General features: G+C 39.5%; 1 protein-coding gene across 1 annotated transcript in view; it reads right to left on the bottom strand.

Moving 5' to 3' along the window:
- Positions 1–26,614, bottom strand: part of ELAPOR2 (endosome-lysosome associated apoptosis and autophagy regulator family member 2) — a 134,371-nt gene that overhangs the window by 47,542 nt on the left and 60,215 nt on the right. The window contains exons 2-5 of the mRNA XM_036328327.1: positions 18,961–19,081; positions 5,729–5,924; positions 3,028–3,175; positions 175–261 (exon numbers count right to left, since the gene is read on the bottom strand). Coding sequence (XP_036184220.1) covers positions 175–261; positions 3,028–3,175; positions 5,729–5,924; positions 18,961–19,081 — 552 coding nt within the window. The remainder of the gene's footprint in view (positions 1–174; positions 262–3,027; positions 3,176–5,728; positions 5,925–18,960; positions 19,082–26,614) is intronic.

Genomic DNA, 26,614 nt, shown 5'->3' with positions numbered 1-26,614 from the left:
ACTGAGTCCATGAAACTTGGTCTCTAACTGGAAATTTTCTAAATTCATGAACAATTTTGAAGTTTTTTTTTCCCTTAAAATAAACTTTTAAAAAAGGTTGGAAGAGGAAGGAGAATAAAGAGAGGATAGGAATAAAGAGAGACTGATCGAGGAGAGGAATAAAGAGAGACTTACAGAATGCGAGCCCCACTCCCCACTGTCCGTGAGCTTGACCCACTTGTCCGCCGTGGTGTCCATCTCCTGGCACTGATCGTTCTGAATCTGGGGAACAAACACAATGGTCCCAGTATGTCTTCTTGAATAATGGCTTTAATTAAATGTGCTACTCAGCATAGGACAGGCTGCAACAACTTCTTTTGAGACGTACATTCAACAATGCCCATGAGTCATTTTCAACAAAGTCAACACATCGAGACCTCTGAAACCGAAGTGACAACTGCTGCGCGTGAGTGGTTGTAGACAAGCCACTGTCATTATTTTCACAAAAAGGCTATCTTACTGAGAAGGAAGGGGGGGGAGTGCAGAAGAGAAAGAAGGAAAGAGCAGCTCATACTGAAAATTCACATAAAGAGAAAAAGTAACTCCAAAAATCTTACCAAATTGTTTTAAAAGCTTGCATTCGCCATGCAGGCCCAATGGTATAAAAATAAAGTTTGCTTTTTAAATAATATTTGGGGCAGTAAAATCTTAAATTAATAAATAAATTAGGTCTGCTTTGTTTTCAGTTCCCCAGGATTTAATCCAAATGTATAGGTTAAGTGGCCACAGTCAACGTCCCAAATTTTTATTTGGGGGCAAATGTTAATCATTTGCCATACTGATTCAAAGGACTACACAATTAATATCTTTAGTACCAAACACTTTGTGCTTTCCAGAAAATTCTTCCAAAATGCCTAGGGTTTAGGACACTACTTTTCCAGATCTATGAAGAAGACAGGACCATCAAAAGTTAGGCCATCGTTACAGTATTGCAAAATAGTCATCAATAGAGTAGGGTTAAAGTAGGTTCTCATCACTTATTCTACTTCCACCCAAATGGCTCTTTCTTTTCTAAATCATTTTTGCCACTTCATGCATCCTATGGACCAGAATATGTTCTCCATCATGAAATTTCCTAAAGACTTACTAACTAGAAAAATAGGTCCTTTTGCCATCCAAATACCAGAGAATTTCCACTACTGAGGATATTGGCTTCAATTGAATTCAAGTATCCTATTTATATTATAAGCATAATGGCCATTTTAATGTAAGTGTTAAGCCATTCTAGAACAGATATGAACCCTGAATATACCTTTGGTGGTCAGTGTTTGGATAAGCTGACAGCTTTTTTTCAGCCAAAATCAGACATCATGTGTCATCATGATATTCTTTCGACTGGCATTCTAGGCACCTGAGCTCTGTTATTCATTCTAAAAGTAACTAGCAACGGTATAGCCTCGGTCCAATCCATTATTCTTTCTAGGTTTCAGTCTCATCATTTAAAAAGGGGGGGGGGGCTGACTGAAAGTCTCATACAGTCCCAAAATTAAATCCTGTATTGGTTCAAATTATGTAAGGTCCACAGGCACAACTGCATCTTTCAGTCCTCACACATTTCCTTTCCACTAGCCCTTAGCAAGATTACCTGAGTCAATAAATCACTACCTAGGAAGCGGAAGCATCAATGGAAGGAGGAACATGAACTTGCCAGCCTCTTCAGTCTCTAACCAGAAGAACAAAGGCTTCCTCAAAGGAAGTAAAGAAACTTCACGCCTCTGGAGGACCGTTACCGACAATCCTCAAAGCACTTGCTGGACAATATAAAACTAAGTGCTTATTCGAACAGTTATATAATTACCTTGCTTCTTAACTTTAGTTTAGTTTTAGTGATATTGCAAAATTGTCCCATAAAATAGGTAATTATTCACCCTAAGGAGTGTTTTATAAACAAAACGCAGCTTAAAAAGCAAATCTGAATGTTGCTTAATATCTTAAACTCATCAAAGGGTATTAGAGCTAGGAGGGCTCCTTAAAAGGCCCATCACACAATCCACTTCACAAAAGGGAATGCTGAGGGTTGAAAAGTAAACGTAATTGCCCAATAACACACAGCTAGCACTTGCAGAGATGGGACTAGAGCCAGAATCTCTTGACTTCAAATCTAAGGTTCATACTTTAATCAAAAACATCTCTTCCTACCAACTTCTGATTTAGAAATTTCCGTTATCAAGAGCAATATATATTTGTTTTAGAATTTTTAGTACATTTCCCCCTAAAGTCTGTACTACAGAAACATTTTAAAAGGTATTTTAGCAGTTACATGCACACACTTTTTTTTAGTATAAGACATCAATGGGAAAACATTTTCTCAAACATTTGAGTCACTGCCACAACAAATATTCGCTAAATTAGCTACAGTTTATATAAAATAGTTAAATAATTTTAGAGGTAAAGCCTATTCTGTTAAACTATTATTTTATCCTGTATATTGTAATGCTATTTAATCTCTTACCAGAGACATCAGCTATCCCATCCATTAATTCCTTTAGATTGTGTACAACTAACAGAATCAAAATCTACAGCCACCTGTACTTCTGAAATAATGTCCATGAATACAGTTAAATAATTCAAATATTTGAAATTGCAGGGAAAAAAAGTTTTTAAACAAAAATTGAATTTGGTGGAGACATATTTTAACAAAAAGCATCTTGTCGCTACAAAAATAACAATTTTTAAAATGAATCTAGGGGGAAATATTTATCACACAAAGAGTCTACACCAAATGGTCATCTAATGATCATAACCAAAAGTAAAACAAGCTCAATGTTACTCTGCAAGGCAAGAGCTCAGAGGTAAAGAAACAGTATTTCTATAATAAAATATTATAGAAAAAAAGTAAAGTTGTCTTTTAGCATCAAAAGTTTCAGTTAACACACACACTCACAAAAAAAACTGAGAAGGCATAAAGTGTAATGGAAACAACAGATTAAGGTAAATATTACATGAATGTCCCATAAAAAGTATATTTCAGAATATAAAAGGCCTTACAAAGAACTCAAAGAAGATGTTGTTGTCGACGTACTGGTACTCAAAGAAGACATTACCCGACTTCTTAAGGTGCACAGCATAGATCAAAGACACGGTGCAGTCATCACGATTTGACTCTATGTAATTTCCACGAGGGACCCAAGAAGAGCTGTGGAAACAAAACCAAGGGGCATCTTACATCCGCGTTCGGAAACCTCCTATGTAACTCAGATTCAAAGGTCGTTCCTTCAGCAAGGCACAGCAGAGACGACCAGAGCTTTTCTGGAAGTCAACAGCCAACACCATTACTGGGGAAAGAGTCATTGCTTATGGCACACAATTCCCTAAATCTTGGTAAGATCAATTTGCTATGAAACTGCTATTTTTCACCAAAACTTTGATCACTAAAGAGACAATCACTAATTCTACTAGTTTGGGGTAGAATTATTCCCTCAAACAACATCTGAAATTTTATTTATTAACAAATACACATGGCAGGAGGTGAGAAGATTCCTTGATATGAGAGAAGAAATAGTCCTAGAAAAAGCCCATTTAAAATGAATCTAAATAAAATAGAGATCGCAGTTTCATAGTATATAATGAGGTAAAAGTCTGGAATTTTTATCTAAAAAAAAAAAGATAAAAACTTAAGAAAATATGCTGGTAAACAGAATTTGGGTTGTCAATCTAACCATAAGTTAATTCTTAGAATCAATGAGTCGTGTGTCAAGTTTTGGGGCAAAAAAACAATTCCAACTGAACTGTACAACAGATAACACAACTTTACATTCTTCTCTTCAGGTTTAACTTTTTATTTAGATAAGAGTGAGATTTTTAAATTCTTTTCTTTTTTCTAACAGAAATAAATTCTGAACAAAAGACTGAGACTTCCACATCCCAACATGACTAACTGGTACTGGATCTGCCCTTTCTCTTTAACCATCTATTAAACTAAACAGAATGCAGGAGCCATTTTGAGCCTTGACAATAGGCACTGCAGGACTGGGATGCCTGAGAGCAGCAAAACACATGCGGTAAAGCCCAAATTGACCTTGGCCTCATTCCTTAGGATACTTCCCAAACGATGACACCAGGAGGTGGCACCCAAGCAAAGCATGGTGGTCTCATGAGCTGAGGAGCAGAGACAAGTGCTTGGGGGCAGCTGAAAAAACTGGAATTTATACGCCTGAGAATCAGAGAAAATAGGGGCTCTAGTAACCCATATGGAGTTTCTCTGTACATCCTGAGCTTGGGGCTCGCAGCCAATGCAAAGCGGAGACATAATCAGAGAGGTCACTTTAATGGAAGTCACTGGAGCTGCAAACCAGCCAGGAAGGAAGAAACTTGATAAACTTATTGGACATCCACTTAAGATTCCAGAATTTACTACATCTTATAGAGGCCATGCCCTACAGCAGGTATCAGCAAACTTTTTCATAAAGGGCCAGAGAATAAATATTTGTGGCTTGTGGACAATTTGGCCTCTCTTGCAATACTTAATTAACTCTGCCACTGTAGCTCCAAAGCAGCTAGAGCAGGGGTGGGCAAACTTTTTGACTCGAGGGCCAAATGGGTTCTTAAACTGGACCGGAGGGCCGGAACAAAAGCATGGATGGAGTGTTTGTGTGAACTAATAAAAATTCAAAGTAAACATCATTACATAAAAGGGTATGGTCTTTTTTTGTTTGTTTGTTTTTGTTTTATTCATTTCAAACGGTCCGGATCTAGAGACAATGCATAAGCAAATGAGTGCCCCTGTGTTCCAATACAACCTTATCTGCAAAAACAGAGGGAGGGCTCACCGGCTGTACTTTGCTAACTCCTGCCCTAGAGCAAAGGCCATGACCTAGAACTAAGTGTGAAATAAATACAGAGCCATCAAAAAATAAAATAAAATCAGACCTAATGAGGAAATATTATAGGCTGAGAAAATAATACTAGATAAACATCCAGATCTATATAAAAATGAGGGAAGGTAGGAGGGGAAGCGAGGGAGCATATCTTTTAGCATAGCTAAATAAGTCCCAGCATCTTTAGCTCATGGTAAAATGTGTGAGTTTCTGAAAACCCACTCTTGTCAGAAGTTAGTCAGAGGCCTAATGTTTAATAACATGGCCATGTGAAAAGAAATGTCACATAGTCAATACAAGGGAATGGAAGTGGGTACAGACCACAGATAAACATTTTGGTGTTGTTGTTTTTTTATCAAAACAATTTCAAAGTCCTCCAGTGGTGTCATAGGCAAAGCTAATAATTTCCTATAAGAGGCAGAAATTAAGCAAATGAGCTTTCCACTTCACATATTTAACCCACTCTCTATTAGAAAATAATCAAGTGCCTAAATGAAGGCTACACATTCTTTCTTTCAGAGGAAGAGAAAAAAAATCTGAAATTATCTGTTAAAAATTAGAGAAGCGTTTTTAGAAATACACTGGCTTGAGTGTAGTTATAAATATATTGGAAAATTAATTTGTTTTTCTAATAGCTTTATCACATTTTTGCATATGGTATCTATTCTGTCCTGAGAAAAATTGTTTTAACTTCATAAAAACTGAGCTATATTATTTGTAATGACTAGCCAAAAAAAAATATGTTTATTTGTAATTAGTTTATCTATAATCCCAATCAATACCAAGATTATCCTCAACTTCTTTCTGGAAAAGAGCAACTACATCCTTCTCAATGGTTCAATCAAAATCCTAAGGGTCCTTTGGGTTCTTACTTGTTACAGCCATCAGGCCTGGTGTCAGAAGGGCCAAGTACAGTGTCCATGAAAGTTGCAACGTTGGAAAATCCTGCTGGCAATTCATCCCATTCATCAAATTTGATGCCACTGCCCAAGGAGTAGGTGCCTTCACCACACTTACTGCATACCTGGTTCTTCATCTCTAGATACTCTCCAGAAGCACAGGAGAAAGCTGGAAGACAGAGGACGCATAGTCCATTAGTCTCCAGACACCCCCATCAATTCCCTCCCCTTCACACTGTCACCAGAATTGTTTTATAAAGTTCTGATCATGGCACACCCTAATTAAAGCTTTCCAAAGTCTCCATTATCTCTATTGACACTTCACAATCTGGCCTCAACCTGTTTACCAGCCTCAGCCCTTGCCCCACCCTTTTCCAACCATAACAGAATTCATATCATTACAAAAATATTTCATCTTCTTTTTTGCTGCTGTGGTTTTCCTTCTCCAGAGATGCTGACCAACCCATCTACCCTATTTGGAAAATTCCCATTTCTAACTCAAAAACAACCCTGTTCATAACAGACCTCCCTGCCCCCACCAGGCAGTCAGTTTTGCCTCCCTCTGTGCTCTTATCATACTCTTCTCATAATACATCTATAAAAAAGCAATATATAGGGTGTCCCAAAAGAATGTATGTACACACACTTTGAATAATTATAAAGGCAGTGTTTATTAAAATTCACTTTCAAAATTGAGCTTTTAGCTATTAAAGTGTGTATACATTTTTGGGATACCCTGATATATATGGGAGTCCCAAAAAATGTATACATACTTTGAATGATTATAAAGTCAGTATTTATTAAAATAAAGTTCTCTCATATATTATGGAGAGAGACACACACACACACACAGAGACATTAAACACAAATAGACACAGAAATAGATATAGATACTAATACCACTTATTAGTTGATGTGAAGCTTTGAGCTTCCAGAAAACAAGGATCATTATTTTGGGGTTCCTAATTGTAGCTATCAAATACTAAGGCCAAACAAAAGGTTGATGGAGTGAATGGGAATCTGACGTAAAGGGGATGCTGATGGCAGTACTTCACGTGCAATACTAAACAAGTATCTCCACTCTGGAACCATGAGCCGTCTTTTTCAATATTCATAACTATAACCTAGTCATTTCCACAGCCTACGTCTCATTACTGATGTCAAGTTCTCTGCTAATTCTGAGAGCTGTACCCAGAAGTCATGGGCAATGTGACTAATAGTTGACACAGTTACAGAAAAGAAGGTAGTGCTGCTCCTAAGTTATTATTCATTCAACAAATGCAAATCTATGTCCCCTGAGTGTGTCTCTCTGTGCTCAGGGTGGTATTACTGACTCCACTACAGCAAAGGGCTTTTTAATCCTTTAATCAGGATATTGTAGAAACAAGAACAAAATCAAACCTTCAAATTATCCCATAAAGAAAACAAATTTCCCAGCAGAGAGCGAAGCAGCAGAGCTCACATTTAGGTAGACGCTCCTTTTAGAATACATTTGGAAACTTACCAAAAAAGAAAAACACGTTAATTTTGAAAAAGTGAAGAATGAGAGCTAAAACCCGCACTCATCCACCTACTTAACCACTAAATAAATAAAATGAGATGAGGAGACCAATTCCAGTTCATGGGGCATGAATGACAAAAGGTTTATAGAAAAAAATACTACAACAGTGAAGGTCAAGGAAAGGAAACTGGTCAGAGTATTTGATGAGGTCACCAATGGGGGCAGAACAACACATCTGTGAAATCAGTTTTCTCAACTTCTAATTTATGTCCTAACATTGATTCTTATCCTCCTGAACTCTTCCTCTTAGGAAGTGTCAATCACCCTCTACTTCCTGGTAGTCTCTCTGTCCTTGATTCTGCAATTTTCAGGGCTGAGTTCTCTAATCTCCTTATAAAATGCTTGTTTTCAGAGGAGCTCACTCAAGCATAGCTCCCATCAAACACTACACTGATATAAAGCCTGATTTTGAGCTGTTCTCTTAATCTCTTTTGTCCTTGCCTTTGACCCACTACTTGTGTGTTGCTGAGCAAATTTAACTTCAACACTCTCCATACCTGGAATGTGATGCATTCATATTCCAAATTAGACCTACTGAGGACAAAGTGTTTCTGTCCTTTTACCTATAGAATGAACTTTTACAAATCTCATTAGATCTCTGTGTTTCACCTACAGAAAAGAAACACTGAAGTCAGTCTCTAATTTGATGATACCAAAGATATTCAATCAACAAATATCCCAGTGTTTGGAGCTTTCTTAGAAGTCTTGAGAGGATTATAGCTCCTCTCCTCTTGGAAAGAATAAAACACAATTCTATTTTAAATTAAGAATGTCTATAGTTTTAAAAAAATCAATATCTTCTAATACATGTTAAATAATGAAAGCATACTATATGTATCAAGCACCTAAAATTTTCTAGGCACAGAAATAAAAAAGCTAAACTTCTCATTGTTTATGATGATATAACTACAAATGTGCCTTAAATTATGAATGTTATTCTCTTACTTTTCAGAAACATGTACACAATTAAGAATAAAATTGCCCTGATTAAAAAAAAAAAAAAAGCTGAAGGATTGTATCGCCACCAAGCCTATATTATAAGAAATGTTGGAGATTTTTTTAAGAAAAAAAAAATGTCAAAGATATGAATATGGAAATATTGCAAAGAAAAAAATTATCAATGTCAAAGACAAATACATTATAAAAGCAAGTGGATCAACCTACACTAAAACTAGTACAAAGGTTAAAAGGCAAAAGTAGGGAAATCATGTGTAATTACAATAGTAAATTAAGAGATACACACAAACATACACAAGCAAAAGAAGTAAAAAAATAATGATAAAATATAAACATGGAAGGGTGAGTAAAAATGGTAGTAATTTTTAAGTGGCCATCAATTTAAAATAGACTGCTAAGAACAAAGCTTGATATATATGAAGGACATAGTAACCACAAACCAATGCTCTACAAGAGAGAACGAAAAGAAATCCAAACACAACACTACAGAAAGCCACCAACATACAAGAGGAGAGAGCAAGAGAATAAGAAAAAAACACAGAACTACAAAAACAATCAGAAAACAATTAATAAAATGCCAATAACTACATACCTATCAATAATTACTTTAAATGTACATGGATTAAAGGCCCTAATCAAAAGACAAACAGATAAAGAAGATGTGAGATATATATATAATGGAATATGAGTCAGCCATTAAAAGCATGAAATCATACAATTTATGACAATATAAATGAACCTAAAGGGTGTTATGCTAAGTGAAATAAGTCAGACAGAGAAAGACAAATACCATATGATTTTACTTATATGTGGAATATAAAAAATATAAATAAATAAACAAACATACAAAACAGAAACAAACTCATAGACACAGAGAACAAAATGATGGTTATGAATGAGAGGGGGGTTGGGGGTTTGGATGAAAACATGAAGGGATTAAGAAGTACAAATTGACAGGTACAGAATAGTCACAGGGGCATAAAGTATAGCTTAGGGAATACAGTCAATAATAAGATAATTGCACAGGTGAGTGCAAGACCTGCTGGGGATCACTTCATAAGTTACATAAATGTCTAACCACTGTGCTGTACACCAGAAACTAATATAATATTGAATGTCAACTGTAATTTTAAAAAAAAATTTATGTAAATATAAGTTAGAAAAAAATAAAATCTACAAACAGATCATTAATCAATTAAAATGAGCTACAAAGCCATATATCTGATATTTAAATGCCATCTTTTTAAAAATCCACTTACCTATTTTGGATATTAGTTTGCATGGCATTTCTGTCAAGAGGTAAAGGTTGGGGGAGCATGGATACCTCAAGAAGGGGACTAACACTTGTTGAGCATACACTGCAGTGCATTCCAAAGAGGCAGAACACCATGGGGTTAAGAAGATGGACCCAGGGAGTTAGACTGCCTGGTTTCAACTCCCAGTTCTGCTTTTGACCTATCTGTGTGAGGTAATACAAGCACCCATTCACCAGAGTGTTGCAATGACTAAATGAACTGGAGAAAACACATGTAAAGCATTTGCAATCATGTCTTGCATATAGCAAGTAAAGATTGGCTATCATAATTTTTCATTATTATCATTACTACTAGTGGCCCAGTGCACAAATTCATGCACACTGAAAGAAAATTAATTAGAAGAAAAATTTTAATATCGCTATTCACCCTTTCTCTATAATAGAAGTGTCAACAAAATTCATGATCGACAATGACAGATCAAAACACACTCATGCGATTGGCGCCAGTGAGAGTTTTATATGTATCACACATGTGCGACTCAATTTAGCCATATATATATATATATATATATATATATATATATATATATATATATATAATAAACTTGCTTAATTAGACCTTGCTTAACGTAGCTAAACTTTTCCCAGCCCAGTGAAGCACCCCAACTTCTCTTTCAGGTAATTGTCAGCAACACAGCAATAAATATCAACATGGAGCAGATTATTATTGTAGGTCATGCAGGGAGAACAAAAGGTAAAATATTTAACTGCAGCAGTGTTTGACTATATTCTGCACAGTGAGATAACCTGAAGTCATTTTCAAGGTCCACCATTTCTTACTTCTTTTCAGTTGGGTCAAGTTTCTAAGCTTTCTAAATCTCCGTTTTCTGGCTAATGAAAAGAAAATAGGATTCTACCGAGTCTCCTATCTACCTACTCCAGGACTTCTGTGAGGATCAAATGAGATGAGGCATGGGAAAATGACATTTGGTTAAAGTGTGAAATGTTTTCACCTGGCTATGAAGCAAGTCATGTTCCTGGGCTGAAGAAACTGCAAGGAGGCTAATTACTAGGGAGAGGAAGCTGGGCATTGCTACGTGATGTCATTACCTGGATGGTCAGACACTTAGCATATTAGCCTTTATATATATAGATGAAGTTAAATTATTACTAGAGGCCCGGTGCATGGATTTGTGCACCAGTGGGGTCCCTTGGCCTGGCCTGTAGGGATCGGGCCAAAACCAGCAATCCAACATCCCCTGGGGGGTCCCAGAGTGCGAGAGAGCACTCTGCAAAGTTGCTGTCACTTGGCAACTCCTTCGTTGAGCGTCTGTCCCCTGGTGGTCAGTGTGCATCATAGCTACCAGCCAGTTGGCCGGTCAGCTGGTGGGCCGGTCTCTTAGGCTTTTATATACATATAGATATAGTTATGATTCCAGGCCTCATTTGGGCCGCTCAGACACCTGTGAATGGCTGTCTCCAGGTCAAATCCTTGGTGTGACACATAAGGCCTATGAGATTTTCCAGGATCTCTATGCCCTCTCACAGCCTCTCTGAGAGTGAGCCATGCAGATCTCAGAGAGCACCCAGGAAAACCCAGTGCTGCCCCTAATCTGCACCTCTTCCCAGGTTTCCTATGCTTCAAATACCACTGGGCTTCACGGTTAAAGAACTTCTCCCTTCAGGGCTCACCTCAGAGATGCTCAGAAAATTAACATGAATGACCCATTAAGTATGACATTTAACCCCGGCCTCAACTCTAAATCACGACACAATTTTTCACATGAACCTGCCAGGGCACAGCCAGTTTTCCATGGTTATTCAGCCTGAACTTCAAACTTACACCAGCTTTACTATGAGGCCCTCTTGACTCCTTCTGAGAAGAGGTCATCCCTCCCTCCTGAGTAAGATCACCTCAGGTATTTATATCTATCATGTACTTTGCCCCTATACTATAAATAATGTATTTACCCATCTGCTCCCTCATTTGAACGAAAGATTCTGGAAGACAGGAATCTTTTTTTTCCCTACTTATTTTTGGATTCCTGTCATCAAGAATATAGAAATACTCAAGAAATGTTTGTTCAGCAAATAAATTAAAGCTCAATAAGTAGCTGTAGACTAAATAATTTTCCCAAGATGTACAAGTCAGCTGCAGATCTGGGGTTTAAACTCCGGTGTTTACCACACCTGACCATCAACCGTGGGAGGTCTTCAACTGGACACCATGCAATGATGCTGCACCTGAACCTTGTAGAGCAGAGAAAATGTATGAAAAGAGTTAAATCATAGTGTAAGTAACAACAGGTGAAAGTTTACCAAATTAGCTAGATATGTATTTTCCAAAAACATCCTGCAAAAATTAGCTAAAGGGCACCAACTACACGTCAGATAAAAGAGTCCTATAAAAAAATACACGTGGGAAACTCTGGATAAAACACAATGCAGTTAACATACAGCAAATGTGTATTAGGTTTCTCAGAGATTTTAATTTGAAAATGTGCACTGCAACCCTCCATGAAGGAGACAGATCATTCACTATTTTCCAACTTACTAGTATTTCAGAACAGAAAACCCTGGCACACGTTTTTTTTGTGTGGTATGAATATTCCATAGAACAGAGGTAGATCATGACATTCAATTGCCATTCAGTGCCAATGAGCTCAAGTTGCCCAACTGCACCTGCTACAGTACCAATAACAACTCCTAACACAAATGAGGCAAACTATGTGTAGACTCCTGCGGAAAAGCCTACATTTGAAAGACCTATGATCCCAAGAATTGGATTTTTAAATATCCCATCCAGAAAGCTAAAACCAATTCTCTTTCCACGACAATTCTTCCTCTTTCAATTCCAAACTGAAACCAAAAGCTGTTGGCTCAAACTGTCATCATTTACTCTTACTCCTTAAGACCCATTGGATGTGGGATAAGACAATAGATCTGAGACAGACAATGAAAAAAAGTTCATTTTTTTATTCTGAGATGTATTATTTTTCTAATCTGAGCACAGCATTTTTTGACCCAAGAAAAGCAAATATTAGAAATGTATATAAATACTGAAATAGAATAAACAATGTCCACAAACAATGACGGGTTCAATGCTAACATAGAAATACAGATATCTTAAATACACATCCCCAATTAGAAAATAATGTGTTAAGGTGAAGTCATGGACTGAGAAATATTGGAAGGAGTAGCAATAGAAGATATACACTCCCAAAAGGAAGAGATGTCTTATGTTTATTTCCCCCTTGGTGTTCTAGACTTGTCTGAAAATACATAAGGAAATAGGAAAAGGAATTCTCTCCCCACTCCTAGTAGCCAGGCTTTTATTTCTAAGGTTTGGTTTGAAACAAAAAGTCCTTTTATCCAGTGTGTGGGGAGACAGAAAGAGGTGAGGAAGAGAGAGAGAATTCCAGAATGACTATCATTTTTGATGATCTAAGAATGTCAAGGGAAAATTTCAGAAGCTCTTATGCAAGAGGGAAGTGACCCAAGAGTGGAGAAGGGGTGGAATGGGGACAGGGGTTATATCCCCTTGTTCTGGAAAAAGACAAGGCGTGTTGTAGTTCAGGAATGGCACGCTACTTGCAAGCTGTGCCTGAGAGATGCCAAGACTTCAAATGGTGGGTGATGCCCACAGAAACAAGACAGAGGACCAGGGCTTGGAAAAGCAGTAATGTTCCCTGTAGCTAAGCCAGTAGCAACACAGAGAAAGAGAGATGCAGAGTCATCCTAGTGGCTTGCCCAGAGCAGCGCTGTCTCTGAGACAGAAGAGCTCTGCACAGCAAAGGGGACAGGAGGACAATGGGGACCAGTATCCATTAATAACCAGAGGTCTCTCCTCCCCATATCCTGATCCCTAAGCTCCAAGGTCACATACACCCCAGGGTTGTAGCACAACAAAAACTGATACCTGACTTCTCATTAACTTCACTCAGAGAAGCCGTCTGCCAAACTCTATGTGAACTTTTAAAAAAATAAAGATACAATATAAGTTATCCACCAAATTTCTGGGGAAAAAATTAGATTGCTAAAGTCCTATGCTGCCTTTCCTGAGGAAAGGCCTTCTCTATTGCTTCTACCCAATTATATTTTGAAGAATCTATAACAATTTCAACTGCGGCCTAATTCTGAGTTTGACTTCATTGAGAGACATTAGAATCTTGGGAAATAATAGCCCACACAGCCACTGCCCTAAATATTTTTCACTTAAAGTTGCCACATTCCACTTTTTTGTTTTTTCTTATATGGCCCAACCGCTGGGCCATATCATCATGGCATCACTGCCGAGTCTAGCAGAGGCGGGCATCAACCACCATCCGAAGTCTTACTAGTAGCATCTCTCAGGTATGGCTTGCACGTAGCATGCCATTCCTGAACCACAACACTTTTACCCTCGTTTATTCTTGAAACACAAGAGTTTCTAATGTCTTCCCTTGAAGATGTCCACCGACAAAGCTTTATATCCCCCTCCGTGGGACCCTAGAAGCTCCTCCAGACTGTCATCCTCATGTGGTGATGAACTCAGTGGGTAAGAGACAGGCCCTGGAATCAGACATGTCTTAAGAGATCTGTCACAGTCCAGCTGAATGACCTGTGATACCTTGCTTCACACTTTAACTCTGAGTTTTCTCATCAGTTAAATGGAAACATTGATAGTAGCTACCTGAGAGGATGGTTGTGGGGATACAATAGGATAATGTTAAAAAGCTCTAGGCACAATGTTTAGCTCATTATCATTACATGAGAATGGTAGCTATTATTAGCAATAGAAATCTAAGCCACTGAAGAAATGTTCAGTTATTATCATAACTTCCTTCCAGCAATACTTTAATGACTAGTAATGTGGTAAGTGCCGCATTTAATGTTATGAATTAGATGGCTTCTAAGTTGCTTAGATCTATTAAGTTTCTTGTGAGTTTTAAAATAACTTGTCTTTACTACTCAAAGAAAAAGTCACTTATCAGAGGCCACACCTTCAAGAGTGATATAAGTGTATATGCAGAAATACCTGCAACTTAGATTTCAGACAAAATGCCAAGATAAAAAATGTCCCATCTGTCACATAAGTACTGTCATTGTTAGGGTTTAATTTTTAAAGTAAGCTGTATCATTTTTAAAGTAATAACTAATAGTGACTTGATTATTAGAGTTTTTAGAAAAATTATTGCTGGACTGTCAGATTCATAATTAACTGTGAGAGATTATAGTAAATAATGAGCAAAGAATGTCCTTGGCAACATTCAAATAGAAATGATGACTATTCAGACATCAATTCTGTAACAGATTCTTTAACACTTGGGCAATAAATTTAATCAGTGGTGTGCTGGTAAATGTTTAATAACCAGCTCCCAAGGGAATGGAGGTCCCTGATTTGTAGTGTTTGCCAATTTCTGTGGTGTAAAATCCTCCACCATGACCCATTTCATGTCAGCACCAGCACATCACCTAGATATGGAGTAGTATTCGTAATAGCTAGGTAGTTCACCTCAAAGGGGCTGTTTACATGGGAACCAAGGAATTAGCTCAACAAGTAAAAAGTAAACATAGATTAATGTTATACAAGTTTTCTAGGAAGATCACTGAAGCAATTTTACAATGAGCTAACACCATAGGTATTATTCGCAATCCTTCCTCACAGAGCTGATCCTCTCTCTACAAGTGACTGCATACATCTCAGTCTTGTATCATCTTCTTCTATACTGATCCCACTACACTCTTGAAAGTCTTGCTGGACTGAATTCTTTACCTGGATAGGGGTTCCTCTCTGTATTCATTTAATATCATTCCTCAAGAAATAATGGTTTTCTTCCCTGATTTTCCCCATAAGACTATTGCATCTTCCCATCTCCCTGATTTCAGTAAACCCACCACCCAGGAACAGAGACACATTCTCTATGAACAGAAGGGATTCACTGTCATTTCATCATTTGCTTATCTGCTCTTTCATTTGGGAGCAGAAGAACTAAGCTTTTAGGAATTCCATTTGGAAAGCTGTAGGAAAGCTAAATAAGTTCTTTTGTCTTACCTCTAGCTTTGAACTCCAGTCTATCCCTAGACTACTTCACTGCAGGAACTTGTGACTCGCCAAATTAAAGGATTAAGAAAGTAGAGTTTATAAGTAAAAATAAATGTTAACAACAAATTTCTCTGTTAATTCGTAATGTTGCACTTCAAACCTGCTTAATTGCTAAAAGACAAGCTATTGAATATGACAGTCATCAATTCTACAATCTCTCTGTAGGTTACACTAAAAAGGAAAATTACATTATTTCTATGGCTACAAACAAGAAATCCATTGCTAGACGAAAGAGTTCTGTGGCTGGAGCAACTAAGATGGCGGCATAGGTAAACACCGGGAAATTATCGCCTCATACAACAATTGAAAATTACTGCAAAGGACTGAGCAAACATCATCCAGAAAAACAGGAAGGCTGGCTGAGTGTAAATTCCACAACTAGAAGGAAAGAAAAGCACGCTGAGAGCCAGAGGCGCTGCGGAGGTGAAGTGCAGAGGTACGGCGGCGCGCGCGAGGAAAGGGGGTGGCGCCTGAGGACGCGGCTGTCTTTTTGAATCATAAACTCCCGACGGCCCTGAACTCCGGTTCCGGGAAGTCTCTGGGGACCCAGGTCTCATACGGGGAGAAGCTGGTCTGTCCGGCAGCGAGCGAACTTGAGGGCGGCTTTCCCTCAGAGGTGCTTGCAGCCGTTACCGGAACACTGAGACGCGCGACTCCGGGCGGAGAAATCGGCCATGGCCGTTTCTCCGCCCTCTGACTCCCTGAGACCCCGCCCCACCCAGGCTGCAGCAGAGGCTTTTGCATGTGAATGTACCTAACTGCAGCCCAGCCAGGCAGACCCGGAACTTCCAAGAGAAGGCCCAAGGCCCCGCAGCGGCTTGCATTGCTTCACAGCTGAGCCTCTTCGTGGCTCCTGCTGTGTGGCCTCAGGCAGAGGCTGAATTAGCACCTCCTTAGATCCAGGAGCCACTGTACCCAGTGGTCAGAGGGGGACCATCCAGACTGCAACTCCTCAGATCCATAAGGGACGCACTCAGGGAGCAGACTCAGTGAGCACCAAAGCCCCACTGAAGCAAGTCTTGCCCCAGAAGGGTGTCTTCAGCACAGAAGTTCTCCCACTTTAGACACAGCTGATTCTCACAGCCAATTGGCCTGGAGGTCAATTCCTCCCAGTGATTCTACAACAACCAAGGCACCAAGAGTGCACCAAGAGTGTCCACCCCAGGTAACTGGGGAGGCTGAGCTACTGGGCCCTACAGGACACCTGGCGCACAGGGCCACTCTATCAACACAGGGAAGCTGCCAAAATGCGGAGACAAAGAAACAGGTCACAAATGGCAGAAATGGAGGAAAGCAAACGATTGGATATAGAGTTTAAGGCCACGGTTATAAGGTTTTTCAAGAATTTTATGGAAACCGCCGATAAATTTAATGAATCCCTCAATAAGTATAGGGAGACCATGGAGGACATGAAAAAGGACCAACTAGAAATTAAGCATACACTGACTGAAATAAAGAATAATTTACAGAGATCCAGCAGCAGAAAAGAGGATCCCAAGAATCAAGTCAAAGATTTGAAATACAAAGAAACAAAAAATACCCAACCGAAAAAGAAAAAAGAAAAGAGATTCCAAAAATATGAAGATAGTGTAAGGAACCTCTGGGACAACTTCAAGCGTACCAACATCAGAATTATAGGGGTACCAGAAGGAGAGAGAGGGCAAGATATTGAAAACCTTTTTGAAGAAATAATGACAGAAAACTTCCCCTACCTGGTGAAAGAAATGGACTTACAAGTCCAGGAAGCGCAGAGAACCCCAAACAAAAGGAATCCAAGGAGGACCACACCAAGATACATCATAATTAAAATGCCAAGAGCAAAAGATAAAGAGAGAATCTTAAAAGCAGCAAGAGAAAGACAGTCAGTTACCTACAAGGGAGTACCCATACGACTGTCAGCTGATTTCTCAACAGAAACCATGCAGGCCAGAAGAGACTGGCAAGAAATATTCAAAGTGATGAATAGCAAGAACCTGCAACCAAGATTACTTTATCCAGCAAAGCTATCATTCAGAATAGAAGGTCAGATAAAGAGCTTCACGGATAAGAAAAAGCTAAAGGAGTTCATCATCACCAAACCAGCATTATATGAAATGCTGAAAGGTATTCTTTAAGAAGAGGAAGAAGAAAAAGGAACTCTTACCATTTGCCACAGCATGGATGGAACTGGAGAGCGGATAAATACCACAGGATCTCACTTCATTTGTGGAATATAATGAACAACATAAGCTGATGAACAAGGACTGATCCAGAGACGGAGAGACATTGATTGGACTGTCGGGACTTGGAGGGAAGGTAGGGGAGGGTGGGGGTAAGGGGGAAAGATCAACCAAAGGACTTATATGCAAGCATATAGGCCTAACCAATGGACATGGACAACGGGGGGGTGAGGGCATGAGCGGGGGTGGGGGGGGTGGGGGGTAGAGGGTAACGTGGGGACAAGGACACATATGTAATATCTTAATCAATAAAAAATATATTTAAAAAAAAAAAAAAAAAAAAGAGTTCTGTGGCTGGATGTTGATGATAAGAGTTCTGTGGATGGATGTTGGTAAATGTACTTAATGCCTCTGGATTGTACACTTAAAAATGGTTAAGGTGGTAAAGTTTATATTATGTGTAATTTACCAAAAATTTTAAAACTTTTTAGAAATTTAAAAACAGACATCTATTAAAGAGAAATTCTGCCACTCTGCCCTCCAGAATTTCAAGTACACAAAACAGTACAACACTTCTCCACATTCTTGCCAACAAATAAGTCAAACAGAGAAAGATAAACATCATATGATTTCACTTATATGTGGAATCTAAAAAACAACAATAACAAAAAAACAAAACAGAAACAGATTCATAGATATAGAGAACAAAATGAGGATTGCCAGGGGGAGGGGGTGGAGGATGGGTGGAAAATGCGAAGGGTAATAAGAAAAACAAACTTCCAGTTATAAAATTCATAAGCTCCAGGGATATAATGGACAGCACAGGAAACAGTCAATAATATCATAACAACTTTGTATGGTGACAGTTATAGACATATTGTGATCACATCATAAGGTATAAAAATGTAGAATCACTATGTTGTACACCTGAAACTAATATAGTGTGGTACTTCAACTGTACTTTAATAAACATTTTTAAAAGATAGTATACCAGATTTAAAAAAAAAATAATTAATATCCTTTACTATTGCGTGTTTTTAAAAAAGGATGATTTTGCTCTGCTAGACATTAATGCTACATGTTCTTTTTTTCCAAAGGTCTCATAGTCATTACAATTAACCGATATGGGCTGATATGAAGGAGGAATGGTTTAATCAGGAAAACAAAAGGTCAAAAAGGGAAACATACTGCATTCTTTGCCTCTCACTGGGTCAGGCAGGCCAGAGCAGTCCACTGCAGAATTCGGAATGGCAACTCTCCACCTGGAGCCACTGCTATCACATTCTGTATATTCAAAGTGGTAATCTTTCTGCAAACAATTACAAAAACAAGCCTTTGTTAGAGCCACTTCCGAAGGGACAACTGTGCTTTCTCCATCACCCCCAAACCTACAAGCCTGATTCCAAACTTTACTCTCTGGTTGACCCTCCTTCTTCCCCCACTCAGGCCATACCAAGTAGTTGTTTTGTGTGTGTGTGTGTGTGTGTCTGTTTAATAAAAAATGCATCATGCCAGGCACTAAGGATGTGATGAGAGACAGGATAGTCAATGCTCTCAAGTTGTGTCCACTGACCTTTTAGTCTCACCCACCCCAAAGAAGCTACAGCACATTTCCCTATTTCTTTTGCAGGTTTTGAGAGCTCTAAATAATTGAGATAGGCATATTAGAGCAAAATGACACTAGGAAATTGAATGCTGTGACTGCTCCAAGTTTTTCAAAGAAAGAAATAAGAGAACCACTCCCACTGACCTAATTCTCACTCTGTTTAAAATTTAACAGAGGTGTAATAGTTAATCATCCCAATGCTAGTGAAAGACTACCAGTTTTTCAAGCAGCTCTCCCAGGCTCCATACATACACACCACAGCAGGCTGCCATCAATCACAGACTATAAAATAAACATTTATAATTGCCATATCAAGACCAATCCACTTGTCTCTGGACTTTGGTTGCTTTGAAATTTTCACAGTGCCCTCCACTGGTCAGAGAACATTACACACGTGAGATGCCTGAGCTTAGGAACAGGAACAAAATGCCATTGGAGCATTTGAAGAATGAGAGAAGTTCTGAGTCCTCCCCAAAATATTTTCAGTTCAATATCCTATTAATTCAATTCAATAGCTAGGATGTTGTTATTCTGCTTCATCCACCCTATTTGCCTCCTTTACTGTATTAATGACAGGAGAGAAAAGAAATGTCATCACACCACCACTTGGGAAATCAGGTGCGGGAGGCAGGGAGTTACCTACCTTGGTTGTGTGTGTCTGTCCACATAGCAAGAACACCAGTTAAGAAATGGGTTCTGAGATTCACAGCCCATTCCTCCACATACAACTTATATGACATTGGGCAAGTTACTGACTTCTCAAAGCACTCATTTTTCTCATTAGTGAAGTTAGAATAATAACATTTACTATCTTGTATGGTTATTGTACAAATTAACTGAGATAATGCATGTAAAATGTTAGGCATGTTAGGCTGCACTGAGTTAGAATTTGATTAATGATAGAATTATTATCATTATCATCAACAATAAGGAGAGAGAGGATGATATAGAGAAAAGAGCTAGTGGTGATATGGTAAGGACAGGCCACCTGGGTTTCTGTTTCCCCTGCTTCAATTTCTGCATATATGTAAGATAAAATGAGGAGTTCACTGAATTTGATTACATACAATTATTGAACATAAAACTCATAAACTGAAGTAATGGTAAACAACAACAAACTGGTGAAGGAATAACACAAAACAAAGGTTCATTAGCTTAAGAGTACTGGGTTCCTAAAAGTCAGTAAGGAAAAGGACAAATACTATTTGGGAATATAGTCAAAGAACACAAGCAATCTATTAAAGAACAATACAAATGGTCAAGGAATATACAAAAAAAATGTTAAACCTTGTCAAAGAAATACAGATAATAATGTTCATCAAGTTGGTACAACACTTAAAATACTTTTTTCAAAACTCTCTAATGTAACTATAATAAAATGAGCATTTGTGTGCTTCCAATGAGAGAGCAAAGTGGTACAGGGTTGCCGGAGAGAAGTTTGTCTATATGAATCCAGAACTTTTAAGTGTTCAAACTTTTGAACCCAAAATCTCACTTCTAGCATCTAATTTAAGGGGAGGAAATGTTTGATGTGGTCAGTGATTTATGTGCAAAACTGCTCATCATAACTTTGGTATAGCTAGGGAAAGCATGCTTAATTGTTAAGCATTAAAGAATCTTGCATTTACATTATTTATCTGCTATTTTTCATATGTATTTACATCATTAAATACCTATAACAATTATGTGATTTAGGAAGAAGAGTTTGTATTATTCCCATCATGCACATGAAACTTAGATTGGGTAAATAATTTACCCAGAGATACCCAGCTAGTAAGGAGCATAGCCAAGAGCAGAAGTCAAGGCTTCTGTTTATTTACAAGCATTTTCAGTTTACATAATGCCATTATGCTTAAAAATAGAAGGTTACTGTTTTAAAATAGAAGGAATGGTGACAGTTCCTAATGTAAAAGCCTGATGGCTACAGAAGTCTAACAGTAATCATAAAGATGTCTTATATTCAAAGAGATACAAGAGTACAGAGATGAGGGAAATGATTCGATTTCTCTCTATTTCTGTATTTGTTTTCTGTGGCTGCTGCAACTAATTACCACACACTTAGCCACTTACGATAATAAAAATGTATCTTTTCACAGTTCTGGAGGCAAGAAGTCCAGTAAGCACTGAGCACTTAAACAGATCCCTGGAAATAGAATTTTCTGGGTGATAAGGAATAATTAAAAGAAGGTAAAAAAATTTTCTCATACAAATATAAAATCACTGCATTTCACAGATTTTATTTAAATCATTCATTAGCACATTGATCATTCATTAGCACCAGTTCAAAGAAGAATTCAAACACACATAAACAGGCAATCCAGAAAGTGAGATGAATTGACTTAGAGATGCAGAACTGGTAAATAAATACCCACAGCATAATAATCAATTGCATTCCAAAGGAAAAAAATGTCTTTTCATTTCTATGGACAAGAGTAATTTGTATTCCTCTTCGTTTCTTACACCTTACAATGTTGTAAAATAGCTCAAAGAAAAGGAAAGAATCAGGCCCCTATAGAAACTGAACCAGGTGCACTAAACATGACACCTGGGAATATTTTCTGCCTATTTCAACGTGTTTCAAATTTTCCCTGACAAGGGTGGAGATTCCTGACAAATTTTCCTGCATTTCAGTGTTCCTGACAGTTTATCACCAAACATATTGATATCAGTCAGAGTGCACTCTATAAACAACAGAATGTCCACTCACTATCCACATTATAAATTGAGGAAGTGGTTGGCCCTACCCCACTCAAAAGATGGCAGTTACTCGTATTTATACATGTCTTCAAATCACAGAATGCTGGGGCATGAAGACCCTGCACTGAATAACAAAATGATGGAATTCCCTGAAAACTTTACATTGCAAATATGCGGGGACCAGGAAACAACCCCAAGAGAATAATTATTCCTCATCACCAAACACTTAGGGAAGACTACCCTCAACAGAAATCATGGTAAAACACACACAACCACACATTCACAAATAAAGATATAGGCACGAACTCTCAAATAACAAAAACTCAAATTGTGTTATCTTACACCTAAAACACAAATTACCAGGGTACACCCAAATAAACATTGGATGTCCACATTACCCCCAGACAAAAACTCTTTCCTTGACCAATGTTTAGTCAGGCTCTCTTCCCAATGAATCTTTGATTTGGGGGCTTTCATATTCATCTTTGCATCACGCAGTGTTAGCAAGAATCCTGTCATGTCAGTTTAGCAGAATTCCTCCTCTAGTTCTGATGTTTCCCCTTAGTAATTTTCCATCCATGACCTTCACCCTACTCCTTGCCTATAAATTCCCGCTTGTCCATACTATATAGGAAATAAGTCCAGTTCTGTACTGAAACCTCTTTTCCCCAATAGGTTCCTGAATAAACTCTGTTTTTACCACTTTACTGACCAGCTCTGGTTTTTCTGAAGCCCCCAAACACAAAGGTAATTTACAATATGAAAACCTCATGGTACTCATGGAAAAAGTGGGTTATATCCCCCAATTATGACAGTTGTTATAGTTTAACTTCATATAGGCTATATAATATTTTAAATAAGTCACATAAAAATAATATGCATATATAGATATCTTGACAGTATATTGGCAATATACATATATTATTTGATATATTGATATTAATATATAATATATAATTCTTTATGCATATAGCAATAAATTGTTTTGTATAGTAACATTACCATATATCATTATTTACTACTAGAGGCCTGGTGCACAGAAATTTGTGCACTCAGGGGGGTCCCTCAGTCCGGCCTGTGCCCTCTCGCAGTCTGGGACCCCTCGCTGGCTGCCGGAAGCCGGTCCATCCTTGCTGCTTGACACAGTCGCTGCAGGAAAGAAACATCTGCACAGCATATGTTTCAAGGGACCTGGTGTATATAGCATACTGTTCTTAATATGTTTGCTCCCCTTAGCACTGTGTGTTTTAACCAAGGTCACCTCTCCAAGAAAGGTTGTTTCCCCAGGTAGGGATTTTTCCCTGAAGTTAGGGAGGGGATGAAACTCCTTAACTAAGTGCCAGGCGGGTAGTTAATCACTTTAACTACAAACAATCATGCTTAAGCTACATAATCTTTACTCCCTGGAATGGAGATAAGAAACACCCTAACCTTTGTATTAGAAATTGACAGGATTAAAATCAACTGGTATAAATACGGATGTAACAAAACAATAAACAGCAGAACTTCGCTGGAGATCCAGACCAGAACTTGGCTGGAGATCCTGGCTAGGCTGCTGATCAACTGAACGCTGTCTCTGTGTCATTCCTTCTTCGCCGACTCCATCCACACCTTTGGGGACCCCTGGACCTGCTGGGGTTGGACTCCGGCAGCTGGCTTAGGCCCGCTCTCCAGGGGATTGGACCTAAGCTGGCAGTCAGACATCCCTCTGGCAGCTTGGGAGCACTCGGGGGATGTCCACTTGCCAGTGGGGAGCAGGCCTAAGCTGCAGTTGGACATCCTTAGCACTGCTGAGGAGGCGGGAGAGGCTCCCACCACCACCGTTGTACTGGCAGCCGTCAGCCTGGCTTGTGGCTGAGCAGAGCTCCCCCTGTGGGAGTGCACTGACCACCAGGGGGCAGCTCCTGCATTGAGCGTCTGCCCCTTGGTAGTCAGTGTGTGTGTCATAGTGACCAGTCATTCCCAGTCATTCTGCTGTTAGGGTCAATTTGCATATTACCCTTTTATTATATAGGATAGAGGCCTGGTGCATGGGTGGGGACCGGCTGGTTTGCCCTGAAGGGTGTCCCGGATCAGGGTGGGGGTCCTGCTGGGGTGCCTGGCCAGCCTGGGTGAGGAGCTAAGGGCCGTTTTCAGACTGGCCACACCCCCTTCAGGGAGGGGGGTCTTGCTGGGGTTCCTGGCTAGCCTGGGTGAGGGGCTGACGGCTGTTTGCAGGCTGGCCACAGCCCCTTCAGGGTGGGGGTCCCCGCTGCAGTGCCTGGCCAGCCCGGGTGAGGGGCTGATGGCTGTTTGCAGGCTGGCCAAGCCCCCCAGCGGGGACCCTTACCCTTTGAGAGTGTGGCCATCCTGGGTAAGGGGCTTATGGCTGTTTGCAGGCTGGCCAAGCCCCCCAGCAGGGACCCTCACCCCATGAGGGTATGGCCAACCTGGGTGAGGGGCTGATGGCTGTTTGCAGGCTGGCCACAGCCCCCAGCCACCCAAGCTCCCAGTGGAGGAAGCAGGTATCTGAGATTTATTTATCTTCTATAATTGAAACTTTGTTGCCTTGAGCGGAGGCCACAGCCAGCCAGGGCAGGCAGGAAGCTTGGCTTCCTCCATCACCAGGGCAACCAAGCCTCCTGCTTGCTCCAGCTCAGTGGCTGCCAGCTGCCATCTTGGTTGGGTTAATTTGCATATAGTTGCTCTGATTGGCTGGTGGGCGTGGCTTGGGGTGTAGCAGAGGTGTGGTCAATTTACATGTTTCTCTTTTATTAGATTAGATTAGACTAGAGGCCCGATGCATGGAATTCATGCAAGAGTAGGCTTTCCTTTCCCTGGCTGCCAGCACCGGCTTCCTGCTGGCACCCAGGACCCAAGACTCCCTCCACCACCCAGGACCTGAGCTTCCCTCACAGAAGGTCATCTGGAAGGACATCGGGTCTAATTAGCATATTATGCTTTTATTATTATAGGTGTGGCACTTAGTTATTAAATAAGTACTATGGCCTAAGTATTAGGGGGAAAATTTTAAATATATATAAAACCCAGTCCTCGCACTCAATAGCTTATGATTTTATTACAGTAGATAGGACATTAACACACATACATACACATACAACATAGCCTATATAATAAAGTAATATGCAAATGGTTGTTACATAATGACCGACTCTGTAATGATCAGATCACGTATCAGCAGGAGGGTGGGGCAGCTAGCTACAAGCAGGTGGCAGAGAGCTACAGGAGGGGGCAGGACAGCAAACTATGAGGAAGGGGCGGGGGAGCTACAGGAGGGCCAGGCAGTGGGCAGAGAGCTACAGGAAGGCGGCAGCAAGCTACTGATGCATGGATTCGTGCGCAGGGCTACTAATAATTTTATAAGAAAGCATAAAGATTAAGGGCTCCAAAGTAGAAGAGTGTCATCACAAATCAGTGTGCAAGTAAAAACTTTATCTGGGGGAAATTACCAATAAAAATCCCTTAAACTCTCCCATAAAGTACAACATTGTACCACTTCTCAATGAACTCATCACAGCCAATTTTCCTAAGCCTTCTATCAGATACCAATTACTTAGCACCCAAACGGCTTTCATTTTAGAGGCCATGATTATGACTTATTATGATTTCAGAGTCAGAAGCGTTTCTGTGAGCTGGAACCGCCTGAAGAGGCTTTGAGGAGAAAGTCCCAGGAGGCAGGCAGTCTGTAACTGTTCTAGCGCTTACCAGTTCCCTCATAAATAGCAGGTTTGACAGGGTTTGATAAACAGTGAGATCAAGCCTGGAGATAACGCGCCTAAAGAGATGCAGTGAAATGTTTTAGCCTAAGGATGGGTAGAGAGGAGGGTGATCAAATGAGCTAATGAAAGAACAAACAAACGAACGAACAAAGCTACTGGTCTTCTGTCCTCCGAGACTCGTCCGTGGCACTGGCCTGCTGATGAGAAAATGAGCTCCCTGGTGCTCCCTGCCTAACCTCTAGAGTCAATTAAGAGTTGACCCAAGTTAATTACAAAGACCCAGTAGAGGACCACAAATTCTAGTACAGCATCAAAAGCAGTGGAGGTTGTAGGAGACCTCTGACCTCAAGAAAGAAAAAACTGCTGATGCCTAAGAGAGCGCACACAGAGAGAAGGGACAAAAAGAAGCCAATGTGATTCCTTTTCTTAATATAAGGCTCCTTCCCTGAATATTTATGTGAAACGTTGAGAATAGCATAGCCTTGTATATGATGACACTGCAATTCCTCTGGGAGAAAGGTCTTCCAAAGTTAACTGCTCAGCAAAGTGCTTGGCACCCTTATTTGAGAAAGCGAGGCAGCAAGCAGGAAAAAGGTAGAGAGCCTGAGACTGTGGCGCACGGCACAGGTATTTCAGCTCTAATTCCAATGGGTGAGAGTACTCACCCTACTATGTGGGAAGGTCAAAAGCATGAGAATCCTTAATGCGGACACATATTCAAGTTACAATAAAAACTGCCTTAGCCTACATTATCCAGTACATGAGCACAGCAGCACTGTGCAGATATATTTATATTCAGAGTTTTCTTTTATAAAAGGAA

This window comes from Myotis myotis, unplaced genomic scaffold (genome assembly GCF_014108235.1).
Source record: "Myotis myotis isolate mMyoMyo1 unplaced genomic scaffold, mMyoMyo1.p scaffold_m19_p_11, whole genome shotgun sequence".
NCBI classification, from domain to species: domain Eukaryota; kingdom Metazoa; phylum Chordata; class Mammalia; order Chiroptera; family Vespertilionidae; genus Myotis; species Myotis myotis.
This window is presented reverse-complemented; position numbering and strand designations above follow the sequence as displayed.